The 19,902-nt window shown below is 40.0% G+C and overlaps 1 protein-coding gene across 3 annotated transcripts in view; it reads left to right on the top strand.

The window, feature by feature from the left end:
* Positions 1-19,902, top strand: part of DNAJC6 (DnaJ heat shock protein family (Hsp40) member C6) — a 134,784-nt gene that overhangs the window by 92,439 nt on the left and 22,443 nt on the right. For all 3 annotated transcript variants that reach the window (XM_077776358.1, XM_077776360.1, XM_077776359.1), the window contains exons 5-11: positions 7,181-7,303; positions 12,584-12,717; positions 13,428-13,622; positions 14,521-14,638; positions 16,360-16,439; positions 17,301-17,494; positions 17,600-17,680. In XM_077776358.1, the coding sequence (XP_077632484.1) occupies positions 7,181-7,303; positions 12,584-12,717; positions 13,428-13,622; positions 14,521-14,638; positions 16,360-16,439; positions 17,301-17,494; positions 17,600-17,680 (925 nt within the window). The remainder of the gene's footprint in view (positions 1-7,180; positions 7,304-12,583; positions 12,718-13,427; positions 13,623-14,520; positions 14,639-16,359; positions 16,440-17,300; positions 17,495-17,599; positions 17,681-19,902) is intronic.

Genomic DNA, 19,902 nt, shown 5'->3' with positions numbered 1-19,902 from the left:
GGTCTAAATTGCCATTCTATAGTGGAGATTTTAAAGGCAGCTCTTTTAAATTTTCTATAATTAACTGCTTTTCCCACTCTTATTCCATCTTTTACCTGATTCAGAGCAAGTGAATTAACATCAAAAGAAATGTGGGTAGATATTCTGTTTCCTACTCAGATGCAAATCTTTTGGATTGATTTTTATTATTTGGAGACTCAGTGTCATCATTTTCATAACTGAAGAACTATGGAACACCCTTCACAATAGTCTGTAGAAATTTTATTTGATCATGAAAGACCTTTGATAGCCTGGAAAAACTTCCCTCTGAAAGTAAATAAAGATATAATATCATTATAGAAGCATTCATACATATGAGGATGTCTCTTTGTATAGTATTTGAGTTTTTAAAAGTTTATTTTTGAGAGAGAAAGTGCAAATGGGGGAGGGGCAGAGGAAGAAAAGGAGAGAGAGAGAATCCCAGGCAGGCTCCATACTGCCAGTGTAGAACCTGATACAGGGCTCAAGCCCATGAACCATGAAATCATGACCTGAGCTGAAGTTGGATGCTTTAACTGACTGAGCCTCAGGTGCCCCTTTGTGTAGTATTTGTAAAGCCAATCTCTACAAAGATATTTAAAGCAAGGCGTCTGTTAATGAAACTGAATATTTTGTGACAAGTCCTAACAGTCTTACCAAAAGACCAGTACTTACATATTGAACATGCTGCTCTCATTTGCCCTAGAAGAGCAGGAGAGATGTTTATTTGCCACCTAGGAGAGTGCCTGGGATGGCCAATACATGTTTCTCAGAAGAATGAATGTGCCAAGAATTGTTAAACACATAGATATAAATATTTGGTTCTTATTCTCAACACACTTAGGGCTAGCTGGAAAGAGAAGCCAAGGTATGCTAAAGACAAATGCAAATAATATTTACAATCCCTACTGAGGGAGTTTGGGGAAAGGAGACAGCAGTGATAGCTGGACCTTGAAGCATAAGTAAGTCCTGCTTATGAGTGTAAGTGAAAGGAATAGGGTCATTTCCTCTCTGTGCAAATTTTAGAATGTGTCTTACATAGCCCTTCATGATCTGGCCTCAGCCCTGCCTCTCCAGCTTTTTTTCACTGTTCTCCATTGCTTAAAAAACACCATACTCCAACCAGGGAAGACACACACTGTCTCTTCACATGCGCTGCTCCCTCTTCCTAAGAGACCCTTGTGCCACACCCTTCACTGCTCCTAACAGCCTAACTTTGGTAAGGGGAGGATTTCAGTATACCACAAGGCTTTTCCAGTTCTTTTCTCAGAAACACAGGCTTGCACTACCTCTTTCGCCTCTCTCAGCTAGTCCCAGAACTTGGCAGAATGCACCTGGACCCTCTGATCTAACTAGTTCTCTCGGCCGTCATTTGCATCTCAGAAAGACAGCTCCCAAACCTTAGTATTTTCATCTGAGCTCTGTTTTGGATTTGGCTACATCTCTTTTCCAGGCCCTAGTCCTTTCTGTCTCCAGCACTAATGCTGTGAATTGATTTATATCTCATTCTTGCCATACTTAGGAAAGTTTGCTTGGTTCTCATCTTCCAGCGCAGGAGAGATAGAACTATTCCTTCTTCCTTCCAGGATGATGGAGTGCTGGGTCTGCAATTAAATCTTATTTTGTTTGTAAAATATTTTTAAAAATGTGTGTGTATTTTGAAAGAGAGCACAAGTGGGGGAGGGGCAGAAAGAAAGGGAGAGTGTCCTAAGCAGACTCTACACTGTCAGCGTGGAGCCTATCCTGGGACCTGATCCTACAAACCCTGAGATCATGACCCGAGCCGAAATCAAGAGTCAGACACTTAACCAACATAAACCAAGTCTTATTTTAATAAATGTAGATGTTATGGGGTGCCTGGCTGGCTTGATTAGTAGAAGATATACCTCTTGATCTTGGGGTTGTAAGTTTGAGCCCCATGATGGATGTAGAGATTACTTAAAAATAAAATCTTTTAAAAGAATTAAAAAAATTAATGTAGATGGCAAAGTCTTCCATAAATACCAGTGTTGGAAAAGACCAAACATGAGACCAGTTTTATTTATAGACTCACAGGAGTCTAGCTCTGTCTATATCTTGGTGCTTGAAATCAGTCACTTTACATGTTTATTGTGTGATGTGTGTTTGGAGATACAGGTGGTGGTGGCAGAGACAGGCCGTCTCCAGGAAGATTTCACTTTGCTGAGGGGAGTCATTTTATATTTTGATTAGCTTTTATGCTTAAAAGCCACATGGTTTGACAGGAATCATATGAAATAATCAAACAGCGGTTTTCTTACTATTTGCATGTGTAATGGAATGTTAGAATAGGACTCATATTTAGTCTCTGTTTTTAGCAGAGGCCCCAACTCAGTATATGCCAGATTGCCCTGCTTTCAAAGTGATGCACTAGAATACCTATTCAGAACTACACAAGAGGCATTGAACATTGTTTTTTTTTTTTAACTCTTTTTTGCCAGTTTCCACCCTGACAAAATAAAAATTACCAATGTTAACAGTAAAGTCCTGGAGACCAATGAGATGCATTATCTAAACTATGTATTCGTGATCTGAGGTAAAGAAATATGGGTCCACTGTGTATTTAGATCCATGGAGAGGCTTCAGAGAGTTTAACCATCTCTTCTATTCCTTTTTTTTTTCTTTCTGATGGTAAACTATACATGACATAAACTTACCATTTTGACAACCTGTAAGAATACAGTTCGGTGACATTGAGTATATTCACAATGTTGTGTAACCATCACTACTGTCTATCCGCAAACCTTTTACATCATCTCCCAAATAAACACTGTACCTGTCCTCTCTGTAGGTGCATGTACACTGGTTCACCTTCTGTGCAGGTTTTTAGTTCTGCTCAGAATATCGGAAACCACTGCTTTACATATTTCCTGGCATTGCTGTTGATAAGAAGTAGAAAACTGGGTGAATGGCCACTGCATTTAGCCTGGTCCTAAAGTTCTTCCATTGTGATCACACTCCCGTACCACTTGGAGCATCCTTCCTTCTCTGTTCAACCAGGAAGAAAAGTATGCTGAAGGAGCCCTGTTAGCAGCATAAAAAAAATAAACCCAGCTGATTCCTTTAGAATTTTCCTTCTTTTTGATGGTTTCTAAGCTACAAGATCTTGCAGGAATTCTTCCCTTTTGACTACAAATTGATTTTTGGGAAATATGCTCTCAACTTGAACTTACTTAAAGGTCAGTTTTTTGTTTGTTTGTTTCTTTTCCTTTTGCTTCCAGAGCTCAACAAAGAGGTCACTAGAGCTCCCAGTTGTTTCTGCTTTGGTTTGCTGGTTGGTTGAGGGGTGACTTGACATGTTATACTTCATTTCTCCCTCTGCCACCATGCTTCAATTTAAGGATAGGAAATGATACAGTAGGAAAAACACCCCTGGTCTGGAAGTCATAGGACTAGGGATCCTCACAATGTAGCTCTGCAGGCTTCAGTGAATTGAATATCTTCATCCTAGAAAATATAGCCATCACTTGAAGCCATAACCACCCCACAAATGTAAGATGGAATTGCAGTTAATAATCAGCCAGCAGACAGTATGATGTAATAGAAGGTACATGCGTCTTATTAGTATTTTTTATTGAGATGAAATTTATATAGTATATACAATTTTAAACTTTAAAAATTACCCTAGGTTCACATCTCAGCTGTTCTTCTTCCTGGTTAAATCTCTTCACTCACCTGAGATACCATTTTCTTCTGTAGGAAATGGGGATGACAATACAAATACTTGGCTTACAAATACTTAGAAATTTTTTTCTGTAGTTTTTCCATAAGGAATAAACTTGAGAGCGGTGTCTACCCTAAGAATTCAGTAAGTGGTAGTTATGATTGATGTTAGTAATAATAAAATGCCACAATAAACGATTGACCAAAATACCCCAGTTTTCCCACAATGGTATAGATTCTTAAAACATGGTATGGCTCTTGAGTTTGATTCTCTGTGATACCTTTTGAGTTTGATTCTTATGCTCGGCAGGTAGGATGATTCTGCCATCGTATGTCATAATTGTGGCAATGGAGAGAGAAAAATCAAATGGCATCTGGCTCTGGTGCTGTTTTGGCTTCTTTCCCAGCTGGGTGGTGTCATGGCAGCCTGTAATCCATATGCCGTCTTCTGATGCTTAGCAGCTCTGGGAGGTGTTTAGAGAGGCTGGAGATGGCATCGTGAAGTGTCACATGCCCAAGGATTGTGCTGCTTATTGCCTGAACCTGTGAATCCCAGGGAGACACAAAAATAGCTTGCAGTGATTGAATTCCTTAACAATTTTTTTTGGTTTTGTTTATGCTTTAATGTTTTTTCCTGTTTAGACAGAGTACATGCTTTTAAAAAATTCTAATTGTATGTTTGCTTAATGGTGTATAATTATAGATCCAGTAAATATGTAATTATGGAGTACTTTAAATTAATATTATTTACTTGATTGATTTAATGATTCTGGAGCTTTTAGCCTATTGTGCTGAGAACAATTTAGCCAACTTTTAGCTGAGACTCATTACAGATATTGACATTTAGTGTTTGTATGGTTGACATTCAGTTTCTAAAAGGTTTAAAAATAGTGCCTGGAAAAGCAATTTTTTCATACTTTTCTATGATTGCAACCTAAACAACAACAAAATTGATTAGCCTGTCCCTTTCTTGAGATACTGTACATGTAGACAAATCTTAGTACAAGAAATGATTCCCAGTGGGGTTCATTCCTATGTTCTTTCGATCATTCATTCACTCAGCAAATACAGAGTATCTGCCATTCAACTAACACATGGACACAGCTCTGGGGTTACAAAATGAATAAGTTATCATGTCTCTTCTGGTGGGGCCTAGTATCTAAATGAGGAGACAGAGGGAAAAGGTTAACTTGAATACAGATTGACAATATGCTGACACTTACTGCACTTATGTTGCGCTACTTAATTCTCATTACTGTCTTGTAATGCCCATTTTCACTTTACACACAAGAGATTGGGGCTCCGAGAGATCAGTAACTTGACTAAAGTTAATCAGGTTGTAAGTGGTAAAGCAAAAGTGAAAACCCAGCTCGTGGGTTCAGCCAGGTTGCTCTACTGATAAAAGCTGTAATAGATGAAAATGGACAAGGGCATAGGTATGAAGAACTATGTTAACTAAGATTTCTGCCTCTGGGTGTTAGAGAAACTGTCAGAAACAAAAGAGTACTTGAACTTGGGTTTTAAAGGATGAATATGAATTTATTAAGGGAAGAAAAGCATTACAAACAAGAAGCAGCTTGTACAAGTGTAAATTTTGTAATTTCTCTGAGGGCAAAATTGACTTTACCAACGATTTTTTTTTTAACCAATACATCATTTCTATTTCTTGAGAACACAGCAGCAGGGAATCCATTTGGTGGTAAAGAATGGGGGCAGAAACAGCCTCCATTCATGTTGGGTAGAAGGGGCAAGCTGTTCTGGAGTTTAAACTGGCAGAGGCCCAGTAGTGGGTCACCCTGGATTGTTTGTCAAGCATTTCAACTACTTTGTTTAGTAAACCATACCTGTCATTGCCAAAGGTATAGGAAGTGAGTAGCTGGAAGGTCCCCTGCCATTACCCTACAATCATCTTGTAGAAAAAGGTACAAATTAACACACACACAAAATGGGCTTTTTTGGCAACTCCTGAGAGAGAAATTTGACTAGTGATGATCTGGTTACCAGAAAAGGGCAAACCAAATAGATTGCTCCTGCCTCCCTTTGGCCACTGTTAAACATTAGGAATTTGAGATACTCATTTTTGTTTTTTGTTTTTTATTTTTCCTTAGGCCAAGTAGTGTTGCAGAGTATTTTCTGATGACACCATCCATATAAAATCTAGTCTTTTTTCAGAATTTCCTACCTTAGCAACCAGCCTAAGCCACCATCATCCCTGACTTGAACCCCTCAGCAGCCTCCTGACTGCTCCTCCTGGCTACTCTCATGTCATCCACATCCATTCTCCATACTGGATCTTAAGAGGTCTTTGGAAAATGCAGATAAGAGTCACTCCTTCTTAAATATTCTCCCAGATCCTAGCAACACTTTGTACGATCTGGCCCTTCAGCCTACCTTCTTGCCATATGGGATTTTATTCATTTTGTTCAAACATAGCTGGCTTTACCTGAACTCAGGGCTGTGCGTTGGCGGTTACCTGATTCAATACTGATAATAATGGCTAACATTCCTTAATCATTTTGTGCATGTCAGATACTGGGCACTCTTGAAATACATCCTCATGTACTATCCTCACACTGTGAGGTGCATAGGTAGGTTCCACTCACCACATTTTTGAAGAAAGGCTAAAAAAGGTCACAAAGTTTGACCAACTTTTTATTATCTAAATTAGTAAATATATAATCAGTTGGGGCTTGTCCCTAGTATTTAAGACAAATGATAATCTCTGCCAGTATCATGTTGTCCCACAACGATTTATACTCAGAAGACTTGGGTTGCTCTGGTGGTCCTGACTGGCAGCATGACTCTAGACAAGACAGACTCTGAGAGTCTGTTTTCTCATCTGCAGAATGGGCATCTTGTTAATACCAGTCTTGTATGATTCTGATACAGCTCAGAGCCAAATATAATTCTAGGAACATAGCCGGTGCTGTGTAATGGCTTAAATGAACATGTGTGTTAGATAAATGAAAATACTGAAGGTTGCTCCCATGGAGCTGTGGATTCCTACAGTAAGACAGAAAGAAATAAGAGCTCTGAGCAAGTGTAGCTTTGGCTCACTCTGCAGCTCTTTTCATGTTCTCATGAGAGCTGGAATAAAATTAGGGAATAGTGCAGGATTTATAAAATAGTACTATAATTAAGTATCTAATAGGCAGGTCAAAACATTGTATACTTAATAGAAGTTAAATGCATTGTAACCTCACAGAATTTAAAAAATCCAAATATGTAGTTTAAATGGTCTATTTTTAATTTAAAATATACTTCAAAATGTGTTGTTATACCTTTACCGGAATGGAATTTTTTAACTAAGAAATTGCTATATTAAATAACTCTTCTTTCTGTGTTTGGACCCTGTTCCCACCTCTTCCTGGCTATACTAAAAGAGAATGTGGTATTGTATTCCAGAAGTTGTTTGCTGTGATAGCTGCTTCTGGAGAGGAGTCACTCAGAGAATTCATTTCCCTCTGCTCTGTTCTCTTAGGTCTCAGAATGCAGTTGGCCCATCAGGCAGGCCCCCAGTCTGCACAACCTTTTCGCTGTGTGTCGGAACATGTATAATTGGCTCCTGCAGAATCCCAAGAACGTCTGTGTTGTCCACTGCTTGGTGAGTCATCTTTTTTGTTGTTGTCATTTGTGGTAGTTGGGTTTGGTTTGGCCAAATACAGCTGGCTCTACAGAGACTAGTGACCAGGTAACATTTGAGCTGATTAAGCTTTTTGAATTCCTACTTAGGAATTAGGTGATATGAAGGATATAAAAATGACGGAGGAATTTATTCTTCTTGCCTTAAAGCTTGAGTACCAGTGAGAGAGGCAGATACATACATGTAAGGGCCTCTAGAATGTGCTAAGTATTATAAAAGAGGTAGAAATAAGGACTGTGGGTACATAGGCAGAAATACCATTGAGTTCTGTGCGAATAAAATTGATAAACACATGGCAGTATTTATCTTTTTGTGTTTGAGTGAAAATGAAGTAAGAAGACCCCTATGCTTTTGTAAGTGATCACATAGACTGATTGTATTTTACAGCAATTTCTAGTGGGACTGATGAATTGTCTGACCACTGACTTCTTAGAGTCCCTTCCCCTAACTCTTCTCTGGTGGACTCTTACCTATTTATTGTTTAACTCAACATATGGTAAAGTCTTTCTGACTGTTGAGTATTTTCACTGTATGGACATTCCTATTGTATATCTGAATGTCTTCTGTGGCATTTAATACACTTTGTCATCATGATCTGGTTGTCTGCCTGTTTTCCCACTAGACTGTGAGCATCTCACTGGCAAGAACTGTGTCTTCTTTACCTTTACACCCCAAGTCTGAAAGGCTTTAATAAGTGATTAAATACATGATATAGTGAACACACAAGTGGAATCTGAGAATAAATACTGAATTTATTCATTCTTCTGTAAACTTCAGGATGTATTTTGTTGCTACATGATTACTTGATGATCTTCTTCCTCCTTCTTGAGAACCAGTTGGCTAAAAGAGGGGAGAAAGTGAAAGAACATATTTTCTTCTTTCCATCTCACATCCCCAAACTCTTGGTAACAAAGGAAAAATACGTGGTGTCCATAGGAGTTTAATGGGAAAGGCCAAAGGGTTTTCCTGTCGGAGGCACAACAGACGTGCAACAGAACAGATTACTTTCAGGGACTAAGCAGACTTTAGGCACCTTGGTGATTTTCTCTTCACTTGAGAACTTTGGAAAAGTTCAGAGAGCCGAAGTCTGACAGCTTTGTAAGGGAAGATGGCTCAAGAGATAAGAGGCTTCTAGTTCTTATGATACAATCTTGAGGAATAAAAAGCCAATGAACAAGAAAAAGAAGTAGACAAAGGATTATGACACCGTTGGCTGCTCTGAAGCTCACTGAAAAAGGAGACGATGAGTCAGACATCTGTACAAAATCTTTGGGAAATGGAATGGAAGCTGGAAATGGGAGCTTTTACTTTTATCATATATATTTCTGTTTCATTAAAAATCATCAGCATATACTCATCTTTTGATAAAAAAATATTAAACTTTTAAAAAGACTTTCATGGTAGATAAAAGAGGGGGACACATCCAAGAACCATGAATCATTTAAGAGTATCAGGAAGGCTAAATCTGAAAGAATTAAGATTAAGAAAACTTAAAGATTTAAGATATCTTAAAAAAAAGAAAACCCTGTCCTTGAAATAAGGACAATAACAAATGCTTGAAGACATGGTACAGTCTTAACTCCTTTATTCTGTTTTCTTTATCAGGGGAGCAAATGTCAGGCTTGGACAGTAGTAACAATGATCATTAAGACAGAGCTGATTGGTAGTGAGATAATAAAAGAGCCTCGCAGTACTTTAAAAATAATCTACTCTCTAGACTTAAATTATGTCTCAGAATGCTGAAAGCACTTGGAAAAGCAATCATGGATTCCTTATATAATATGAGGAAACAGGAAGAAGAAGTGCCAGGCAAAGACAGGAGAGTTTTTCCAAAAGACGGAGAGGTTGATCCTGGAAAGTTACAGGCTCGTGGACCTGATGGCAATTCAAAACAAAATTCTAATATAAATCTTTGCACAGATGATTTTAAACCCTTAGGAAAAAGGAGTTCTCCACCTGCGAGTTTATATTTCAGGTGATGGGACACACAGAGATCCAGTTTCCTGCTGTCCAGCTGACCCTAGGTGGGACACACTCGTCCCAGGCAACCCCGGGTGAAACTGCTCCTCGCTCGCCAGCCCAACCTGGAGGGGATAGGAGCAGTGGCTTCTGGCTCGATCCCCAGGGGGAAGGCGAGAGGCTTGAAACTGCTCTGAGGGACTTGCCTGCGAGTTTATATTTCAGGCAATTTCAGTGGGGCGCATGGACTGAGATCTGGAAACAAGGCCTGGCTTGGGATATAGAGCATGGCCCACCTTGGCTATGCCCCCCCGGCACAGGGAGATCACAGCCAAAAGAGTGAGTTGCAATGCTTGGTTCAAGAAGGGACCAGGGCGCTGCCAGATTTCTCCCTACAGCCACCAAGGCAGGACCCTCAGGGATGCACTGGACCAAACCACGCCCATCCCTGCTAGAGAGCTGCCTCCTCCTCCTCGTTCTTCTCCTCCTCCTCCTTCTCCTCCTTCTTCTCTCTCTCTCTTTTTTTTTTACCGGAGCTGGGGCAAGGAAAAAGGAGTTNCTACAGCCACCAAGGCAGGACCCTCAGGGATGCACTGGACCAAACCACGCCCATCCCTGCTAGAGAGCTGCCTCCTCCTCCTCGTTCTTCTCCTCCTCCTCCTTCTCCTCCTTCTCCTCCTTCTTCTCTCTCTCTCTTTTTTTTTTTACCGGAGCTGGGGCAAGGAAAAAGGAGTCNACCCTCAGGGATGCACTGGACCAAACCACGCCCATCCCTGCTAGAGAGCTGCCTCCTCCTCCTCGTTCTTCTCCTCCTCCTCCTTCTCCTCCTTCTTCTCTCTCTCTCTTTTTTTTTTACCGGAGCTGGGGCAAGGAAAAAGGAGTTCTCATTGATTCATCATGAACACACATATCAAAACAGGTGACCTTTTACAAGACCAATGGACTAGTAGGGATAGTTTATTGTATTCCTGCAAGATATTTCCCAATTTCCTATAATCAAGATAGAGAAATTTCTGCTAGGTTGTTATACATCTAGTTGGATTGTGGCTAAGTGCTTGCTTCCAAAGGCAGTTGATTAATGGATCAGCATCCTCCCAGGAGAAGGTTGCATTTAGTTGCCCTTTTAATTAAAAACAGTGATGAGGATGTGAAGATCAAGCTTACAAATTTCTCAGAAATGGGAGTGTCATATAATGATTCTGGATTTTAAAAGCCTTTGCAAGTTGGTTGTTTAACAGAAACTAACAATGTGAAATTAAACACAAGATAAATGTGAAGTCCCGAATCCTGTTGTAAAAGATGAAATATATTTGTCTCTTAACATGTCATTTGAAAAAGAACTAGGGGTTTTAGGAGATAAGAAAATGAACAAGAACTTAGGGTGTGACTTAGCCCACATATAAACTAGTTTGGCTTAGGGTTGTGTTAGTAAAAGCATAGTTTCCAGAATAAAGGAGATATTTCCTCTCTAGTTGGTTGGAGTGCACCTCACATTTTACATTTCACATCTGGGTAGCACATTTAAGATTGTTGTTTTAAAACGAACTGTTCAGACAAACTTCACCAAATGATGTTTCTTAAAATGGAATATCAAGTGAGGAAGAATCAAATGAATTGTATATTAGTTAGAGTCCTTTAGAGAAACAGAACCAATAGATAATGTGTTTATTATAGGAATTGGCTCACACAGTTATGGAGGCTGAGAAGTCCCACAATTTGTTGCTATCTGCAATATCTTGCAATCTAGAGAACCAGAAAAGCTGGTGATGTAATTCAGTCTGAGTCCAAGGCCTGAGAACAAGGAGCTGTGATGTCCCAGGGAAGAAGAAGGTAGACATCTCAGTTCAAGAAGATAAAAAACTCACCCTTCCTTGCTTTTTTATTCTATTCAGACCCTCAACAGATTAGATGATGCCCATACACATTGATGAGCATATCTTTTTTCACTCAGTCTACAGAAGCAAATGCTGATCTCTTTAAAAAATTTTTTAATGTTTATTTTATTTTTGAGAGAGAGCAAGAGAGAGCAGGGGAGGGGCAGAGAGAGAGAGAGAGAGAGAGAGAAAGAATCCCAAGCAGGCTCTACACTGCCAAAACAGAGCCCGATGTGGGGCTTGAGCCCACAAACCTCAAGATCATGAACCAAACCAAACTCAGACACTTAACTGACTGAGGCACCCTGAATACTGATCCTTTTTTGAAACATTCTCCAGAAGTAATGTTTTACCAACTGCCTGAGCATCACTCAGCCCAGTCAAGTTGACACTTAAAATTAACCACAGATTAAGTGTGTCTTTAACCTGGAAAATAGAAGGGTTGGTGGAAGGGGAGGCTATTTCAGATGAATGAAAGGCTATCTCAGGAAGAAGGAAGTAGGTTTACTCTTTCCTGACAGAAGGAAGAATGAGGATCATTGAGTGGAATAGACTTCAACTCTACATTCAGGATAAAGAAGAACTTTGTAATTTGGACTGGGCTGGACTTCTTCAATAGCAACAAGCCTCCTGTCACTCAGAGTATTCTAGAAGAGCCTGGGCCACCATCTGTGAGGAATGTTACTACATGTATTTCTCTACTGAATGTGGCTGAATCATGTGAAGTTTCTTTATGTTATATGAATATAGGAACACACTTTGGGTGAAATATATACATAGCATATTCCAAAAAGCAGTATATGCCTAATCTGTGAACTCTACCTCAGGCTTGCAACCAAGAGACCTCAGCTACTAGTTCTGATCCTATGAGTCCAAAGTTACTTTGAAGATTTCATTATTTTCCCATAAATCTATGCAAATCAAGTTTATGTCACTTGGTTTCTTAGGTTAGTAGTCAATTTTACCCTAAGAATAAGCCTTCCTTGCTGCTTTGTGATTTGAAGAGCTGGGACGGTATTTGGTTTTCAAGTGAACACATTTTATTTTAAGTTTATTTATTTGTTTTGAGAGAGAGAAAGCATGAGAGAGAGTGCATGTACGTGAAGTGGGAGCGGCAGAGGGGGGGTGGATTCCCAAGAAGCCTCTGTGTTGTCAGTGCAGAACCCAATGCAGGGTTTGATCCCACAGACTGCAAGATCATGACTTGAGCTGAAATCAATAATTGATACTCAACTGACTGAGCCATCCAAGGCCCCCTCAAATGAACAGTTTTGAACTGAAAATCATTCTGTTAAGAAGAATTCTCCTCATTCTCTCATCCCTCTTTTAACCACAAGTACAGCCATTCTCTGTGGTGAGTGGCTGACTGGACCACGTTTGTGACAGGTTTATGTATCTTCCTTGGCAGGATGGACGCGCAGCATCATCAATTCTGGTTGGTGCTATGTTCATTTTCTGTAATCTCTACTCTACTCCTGGCCCAGCTGTTCGATTGTTATATGCAAAGCGACCTGGAATTGGACTGTCACCATCCCACAGGAGGTAAAGTAAGCTAGATGCAGGGTAGGCACAATTTCCAAGTGATATTGTGCACTTAAGAAAAGGAAGACCCTTTTTAGGTAATTGACAATATATTTCTGTTAGTCATAATTCCTTATTTTCTCTTATTTATTTATTTATTTTGAGAGAACAGAATGAGTGGGGGAGGGACAGAGAGAGAAGGAGAGAGAGAATCCCAAGCGCTGATAGCACAGAGCCCAACGTGGGGCTTGATCCCAAGAACTGTGAGATCATGACCTGAGCCAAAATCAAGAGTCAGACGCTTAACTGAGTCACCCAGGAACTCCTTCTTTTCTCTTATTTAAATTGCTCCTTTTTATTTTTTTGAGTTGAAAACGCTTCTGATGATAAATTTCTAAAATTTTTCCAAGGCCAGCTTTTAGCTGATAAACTTAACCTGGTAGATCAAATAGGAATAGATATGCCAATACAAAGCTAGCATAAAGCTTCTATAAGCTTTTTCATTTAATAAGTACCCCTTTATCAGTTCTTTGGGGGAAGTACAGTCATGTCACTAGAGAAAAGCTTTCATAAGTTATTGGTTGCATTCTCTTTTGGTAGTTAATATTTAAGAAATTAACACAGTAAATTGTTATTATGTTAGTAATTTACAAGAAAGACTTTGTGACCAAGATGATTTTTCTTTGGTCTGGTGTGCTGGGTACCCACAAAATGTCAATCTTCTATTTCAGATACCTGGGCTATATGTGTGACCTCCTAGCAGACAAGCCCTACCGCCCTCACTTCAAGCCTCTCACCATTAAGTCCATCACTGTCAGTCCAGTCCCTTTTTTTAACAAACAGAGAAATGGATGTCGTCCTTACTGTGATGTACTCATTGGAGAAACCAAAATATATACGACCTGTGCAGATTTTGAACGAATGAAGTAAGTCATGATACTTTTCTTCACTTATTCTCAGGAATTGCTCACTTCTTATCAAGGATGAATTATATTCTTCCTGTGAGGGATACATCATTGTGAATAGGCTGATATTTTTTAAACAGTTCAGTGCAGGTTATAATCCTAGAAAAGCACAACTAAATCAAGGGATGTTATGGCTCTGTCTCAAATGGAACTACGAGCTAAGGGACTAACATGAATTATAATGAGGGTTAAGACAGCAGTGGGAACAGAAGACCTGCACATTTAGGAAAGAGATGACCTTGATGAGATTTGGTCAGGATAAGGGAAGAATCAGGGCTGAATGAAGTTTCTAGGTGAGCAGCTAGGCAAATGGTGATGTAATGAAAGAAGTTATAGAACCCAAAATAAAAATCAGGTGCCAGTAGGAGTTGGTAAGGGGTGTGGAGAGAAGAGAGTGGATGGTAACATAAAATGAAGTTAGTTTAGAATAGGTTGAATTTGGGAATTGGTTATCTAAGACCCTCAGAGCGTGGCATTGCAGTTTCTGTACTGATTTTGGTTGGACACTTTTGTTCCCTCTGTCTCTGCTTTTACTATTAATTTAAAGTTAGGAAACAACAAGTATATCAGGGCTAGATGTATTTGAGGATTATGAGATCTGCAGAGTAGGGATGGTCAGTCGATTTTTTGGAAGTCCAAATGGGACCAAGAAAGAGGAGGCCCTGTATTAGATCAACACCATCCCAAGGCAGAACCAGTTTGCATCCATGGCTGTGCTCCTGACTCTGCTTAAGGTAGGAAATGGTTCTTGGGTCCAGGCTTGGGCAACAGGTCCCTTGGCTCAAGCCACAGAGGCCTATACCTATGTGATTATACAAGATTGGACTCTTTCAATGTATATTTTTGTCTCTGTTTATAGAGAATACCGCGTCCAAGATGGAAAAATCTTTATACCCTTGAGCATCACTGTGCAAGGAGATGTGGTTGTTTCCATGTATCACTTGAGGTCAACCATAGGGAGCCGGTTACAGGCTAAGGTATGGTTTCAGGAATAATCATGGCATAAACTCTTCTAAACCTTCAATAGGAGTATTTTATTTTTATTTTTAAAATAAGCTCTATGTCCAGCATGGAGCTTGAGCTTATGACCTCAAGATCAAGAGCTACATGCCTGGGGCACTTGAGTGGCTCAGTCAGTTAAGCATCTGAGTCTTGATTTTGGCTCAGATCATGATCTCGTGGGTTCATGAGATGGAGCCACATGATGGGCGCTGTGCTGACATCATGAAGCCTGCCTGGGATTCTCTGTCTCCCTCTCTCTTTGCCCCTCCCCTGATCACATTCTCTCTCAAAATAAATAAATAAACATTAAAAACAAAAGAGTTCCATGCTCTACTGACTGACCCAGCCAGGCATCCCTTAATATAAGGAGTATTTTAGAGTCTATTCTCTGTACCACTTCGGGCTTGAGTGACTTGTGGTTTTAGAATTAGAAAGAACCTTTAAAGATTACTTATGCCTATTTCCCTCATTTTATAGGGAATGAGACTCAAGAGGTTGTTATTTGCCCAAAGGCCTTGGCATGATGACTTTGCCAGAAACTGACAGCTCTAGAATTTCTATCAAACCTTGCCCTTTAGAAGCTTGTGCCCTCTTTTTAGTGTCCCATTTGGATCAACGTGAGAGGAGATATTTCTATTAAGGATGTAGGATTAAGTAATTATATTTTTTCAACTTTTTATTACAATAAAATTCACATGACATAAAATTCACTCTTTCAATGTGTATAATATGGTTATGCTTAGTATTTTCAAAAGGTTATGCAGCACCACTGTATCATTCCAGAACATCTTCATCATCCCCAAAAGAAACCCTATACCTATTATCGGCCACTGCCCCTCCCTTGCTTCCATCCCCTGGGCAATCGCTAATCTACTTTGTGTCTCTAAGGCTTTGCCTATTTTGGACATTCATATAAGTGGAATCTCATACAATATGTGATTTTTTTTGGCTGATGTCTTTCACTTAGCATAATATTTCTGAAATTCATCCATGTTGTAGCATGTATCTGTATTTTGTTCCTTATATGGGCAAATAATATTCCATTACGGCTGTATCACTTTTTATTAATCTCTTCATCAGTTGATGGACATTTGGGTCATTGCCTTTTTTTGGATATTATGAATGATGTTATAAGTAATTGTATTTTAATTCATCAAATATTTGCTAAGTGCATGCTCTGTCCCAGTCATTGCCTTAGGGGTATAGGATTGACAAGAATAAGACTGTGTCCCTGCCTTTAGGGAGCTCAGACTTACAGGAGAAATTCACACATGTACAAATATCCACTCTCATAATGGAGGTAGGATGAGATGCTATAATAGAAGTGGTTTGTTTTAGCCAGTGATGGCTACAGAGAGAATATGACCTTTTAAGGTGGCCCTTGAAGGATGAGTTCATTAGGTTGCAGCAGGGACATCCTAGAGAGAAGGAATGGAATGAGCCAAAGTATGGCAGTGTGCAAGAATATGGGACATTCGTGGAAGAGGAAATGGCCTGCCAAAGCAGAGTTCATGGAGATGAGAGGCTAGAATTGACCCTGAGCCATTTCCAAATGGGAAGGCCACTTAGTATTCATACTCAACAGAAGCTCTGAATTAGAAACAGTGGAAGGTGCATGGCTCCCCGAAGTATAATTTCTTGATATGATTCTCCTTTCTCTGGTTGATTGTCATGTGCTTCTCTCATGTATTTGTAGGTGACCAACACCCAGATATTCCAGCTTCAGTTTCATACTGGATTCATACCACTGGATACCACAGTTTTAAAGTTCACCAAGTGAGTGTTGCTTGGACCGAAATCCCCTTTCAGTATAAGTAGCTGTGAAATGCTGGAAGCCAAGTGCCCAAGGCTGATTTGCTCTGTGCTGCAGCAACCCCTGGAATCCTGTGCTGCAGGACTTTTGAGTGTAGCTTAGCAACACAGAGAGCGTGGTTGCATTTCACAGCTTGCAGTTGGGTATAATTTGTCTTGAGCCCTAATGGATCAAAGATTTCAAATGGAAAGGTCTAAAATTCCATGTGAGAGAACAAGACTCAACAAAGAGGAAGCAAAGTATCAATACTGTGGCCCTTTGTATCTGTGTATCCCTTTGTGTTTTTTGCCATCAACAGGGATGGCAGTTTAAGCAGTGGTGTGACATGAGCAATGATTCTAGAGACAGGATGCCAGGCTGTAGCACTAAAGCAGGGTACCCTTCTTTACCAGACAGTGAACCTTAGTTGCCTTATTATATTGTGCTTTAGGGAACTCAGAGGGATGGCTAAAGCCAGGGTGATAGGTGAGAGTTGTGGGGGTCAGGGTAGGGGTAGACATTCAAGAACTCAGGGTGGCAGCTGGGGACTATCCCATTATGTTAACAATTAATTTGGCCTTCCCCGGGCATACTGGCTGGATCTATTGCCCTACTTCCTAGAATGCTTTTATATGCAGTAGTATCCAAATTCTTTAGTACTCATCATTCTCCTCTTTCCTCTAGTGAGGCCAGAACAGTAAAGTAACTTATCTGGTTAGTGATTGACTTTTCCCTAGGAATGAATCTCAGGGTTAAACCGAGTCAACTTACAGTGGTTTCTGTGCTGAACACCATACTGGTGTCATTGTTTTTCACTGATCTTCTTCTTTTAAATCCCTATTTAGACCTGAGTTGGATGCATGTGATGTACCAGAAAAATATCCTCAGCTATTTCAGGTGACTCTAGATATAGAACTACAGCCCCATGACAAAGTGATAGACTTAACCCCACCATGGGAACATTACTGCACAAAAGATGTCAATCCCAGCATCCTTTTCTCTTCTCACCAGGAGCATCAAGATACTCTGGTCTTAGGAGGTATGCGTCACCTGGTGCTTTTGTTTTCAGGACAAGGCCTCTGTGTCATTATCACTTTGACTTACTTCCTTTTTCATTAATACTGCATGGCCTCTTCTCTTGCAGGACAGGCTCCAATAGATATCCCTCCGGACAACCCCAGGCATTTTGGGCAAGGTGGCTTCTTTTCCTCTCTCTGTTGGCAAGGTACTTCCAAGCATTTCTCTAAGTTATGTGGTTAGATACTTAAGTTATGTGGTTCTATGAACATGGTTAGTTCTCAAAGCAACCTCAGAGGAAGGTGTATTGAGAAGTCATCCCTGTTCCTCCTTACTTCACACCCACTCTGCTCATTCTTTTATCAAATCAGGCAATTTGAAATCACCTCCCTACTTGTAACTCCATGGATACTCTTAGACTGATGTAAAAAGCCATTTTAAGCTGAATTCTACCTTCCCTTTCTATGCTGTCTTTTGGATTACATCTTTCCTGGATTTACGAATAAGTGTGATATTTTCTGGGATTTCCCTTTATGATGTCAACACACAAATTAAAAAAAAATTTTTAATATATATATCTTTTTTCTGAGAGAGAGAGACAGTGTGAGCAGTGGGGAGTCAGAGAGAGAAGAAGACACAGAATCTGAAACAGGCTCCAGGCTCTGAGCTAGCTGTCAGCATAGAGCCCAATGCAAGGGTCAAACCCATGAACCACTAGATCATGACCTGAGCTGAAGCCGGACCCTTAACTGACTGAGCCACCCAGGTGCCCCATGTTGACACACAAATTAATAAAAGACTCTGTCTCATGTCCTCAAGTACATATTCTGAAAATATAAAATCTGGCATTTCCCCCAGAGGGCTCTTGCCACTAGCAGGGCAGAGATCTAAGCTTCCCATGGTACAGAAAAGGCAAACCCTTTGCCCATATGTCTCTGCTATATGTTTTAACAGCTATGGCAAAAATTGGGCTCAATCATAGTAACTTTTCCCAACAAACCTGGAGATATTTTTAGAATCTCTCCAACATAACACCTCAGCCTGCTGCCATCAGTAGACTGGCATTGGCATTCTATCCACACATTTGCCTCCTTGCTATAGAGTTTGCTGAGCTGAACTGAAAGATTCAGTGTAGAATTGAATCATAAGGACTTTCTGAGAAAGTGGTAGGAAAATAACTTTGGCAATGCTCTGGTTAGAGTCTTGATCGACCTTTCTTCACCATGCGAACATGAGACAGTATTCCTGTTGCCTACAGAGTTTTCCATGTTTGGTGGAAAAAAAAAAAGTTCACAGAATTCCTTTGAGTTAAAAGCCTTACTTTCAGAATTTCCTCCTGGGAAATGGGACCAATATAAAAAAATTGGAAAATACAGTGAAATCTAGATATAAGGTCAACTCTCCAGTTTCCCCCAGTAACAGGTCCCCTACATCTTACCTTCCTCACATAAGGGTTTTTAATTAAACTTCACTTTTTCCTCTCCACTGACATTGTAGTAATTTAGAAATCATTCCTGTTAGTAGGCTCTGAAATAGGTTTTAGCACAAATGCACGATTTCTTATCTGAACTTCGCAGAAGTATTTTAGGAATGCACAAGTTTTTGAATTTTAGAAAGGTGATATGGGACATAAATGTAGATTACTTAGCATCCCCAGCAGCATCTCAGACAACTTGTAATGGAACGTATTAATGTTTCTGTGGTGAAACATATAGAAATAATAACCTTGGGTGAGGTAAATGAAGACTATAAATATTTTCATATCCATCCCAGCCAGATTTTTTCACCACCCAAATTTGTTCCAAACTTAAGGAAACCTTTCCCTTCTCATAGCTTTTTGCATTTCAGAATCGAGGATTAGGGATGTGGATCTGTCCTTGATTTAGAATGTGGTTCTACCTGACATTAAATAACAAAGTTCCCTTGGAGGATTTGTTTCAAGGAGGGCCTGGAAAGTCACTCATCCGCCTCTCCATCCCTTCCCCAGAAGAAACCTCTTCCTGCTGCCCATTTTATGCTGAAAGTTCTCTTTCCAGGATGGTATGAGGACCATCCCAAGTGGAGCCTCTGTGGCTATTCACTGGTTAGGTGTGTGGTTCACTTCTGCTCCCCACTGTCAGAGGAAGGCCACATGGGGGAAAAAAGATAGTGAGAGGAATCAGCAAAGGATTAAGAAATTATGGGTTTTTTTTCAAAGCACCTAGACTAGCACCCAGAAGACAATAATCATAATCATAAACACGTCCTATTTAATGTTGATCTGAACATGTTCTCTTTATCATCTCATGTAATTTTCTTAGTAGCCATCTGAGTTAGGTACTATTGGTTACCCCCATTTTGCCAAGAGGAAGCCAGGGCACAGAGAAGTAAAGTAACTTTCTCAGTGTCATAAAGCCAGTAATTATAGCTGGGATCCAAACCCAGGCTGTC

This window comes from Crocuta crocuta, unplaced genomic scaffold (genome assembly GCF_008692635.1).
Source record: "Crocuta crocuta isolate KB4526 unplaced genomic scaffold, BGI_CrCroc_1.0 scaffold17, whole genome shotgun sequence".
Taxonomy (NCBI): Eukaryota; Metazoa; Chordata; class Mammalia; order Carnivora; family Hyaenidae; genus Crocuta; species Crocuta crocuta.
This window is presented reverse-complemented; position numbering and strand designations above follow the sequence as displayed.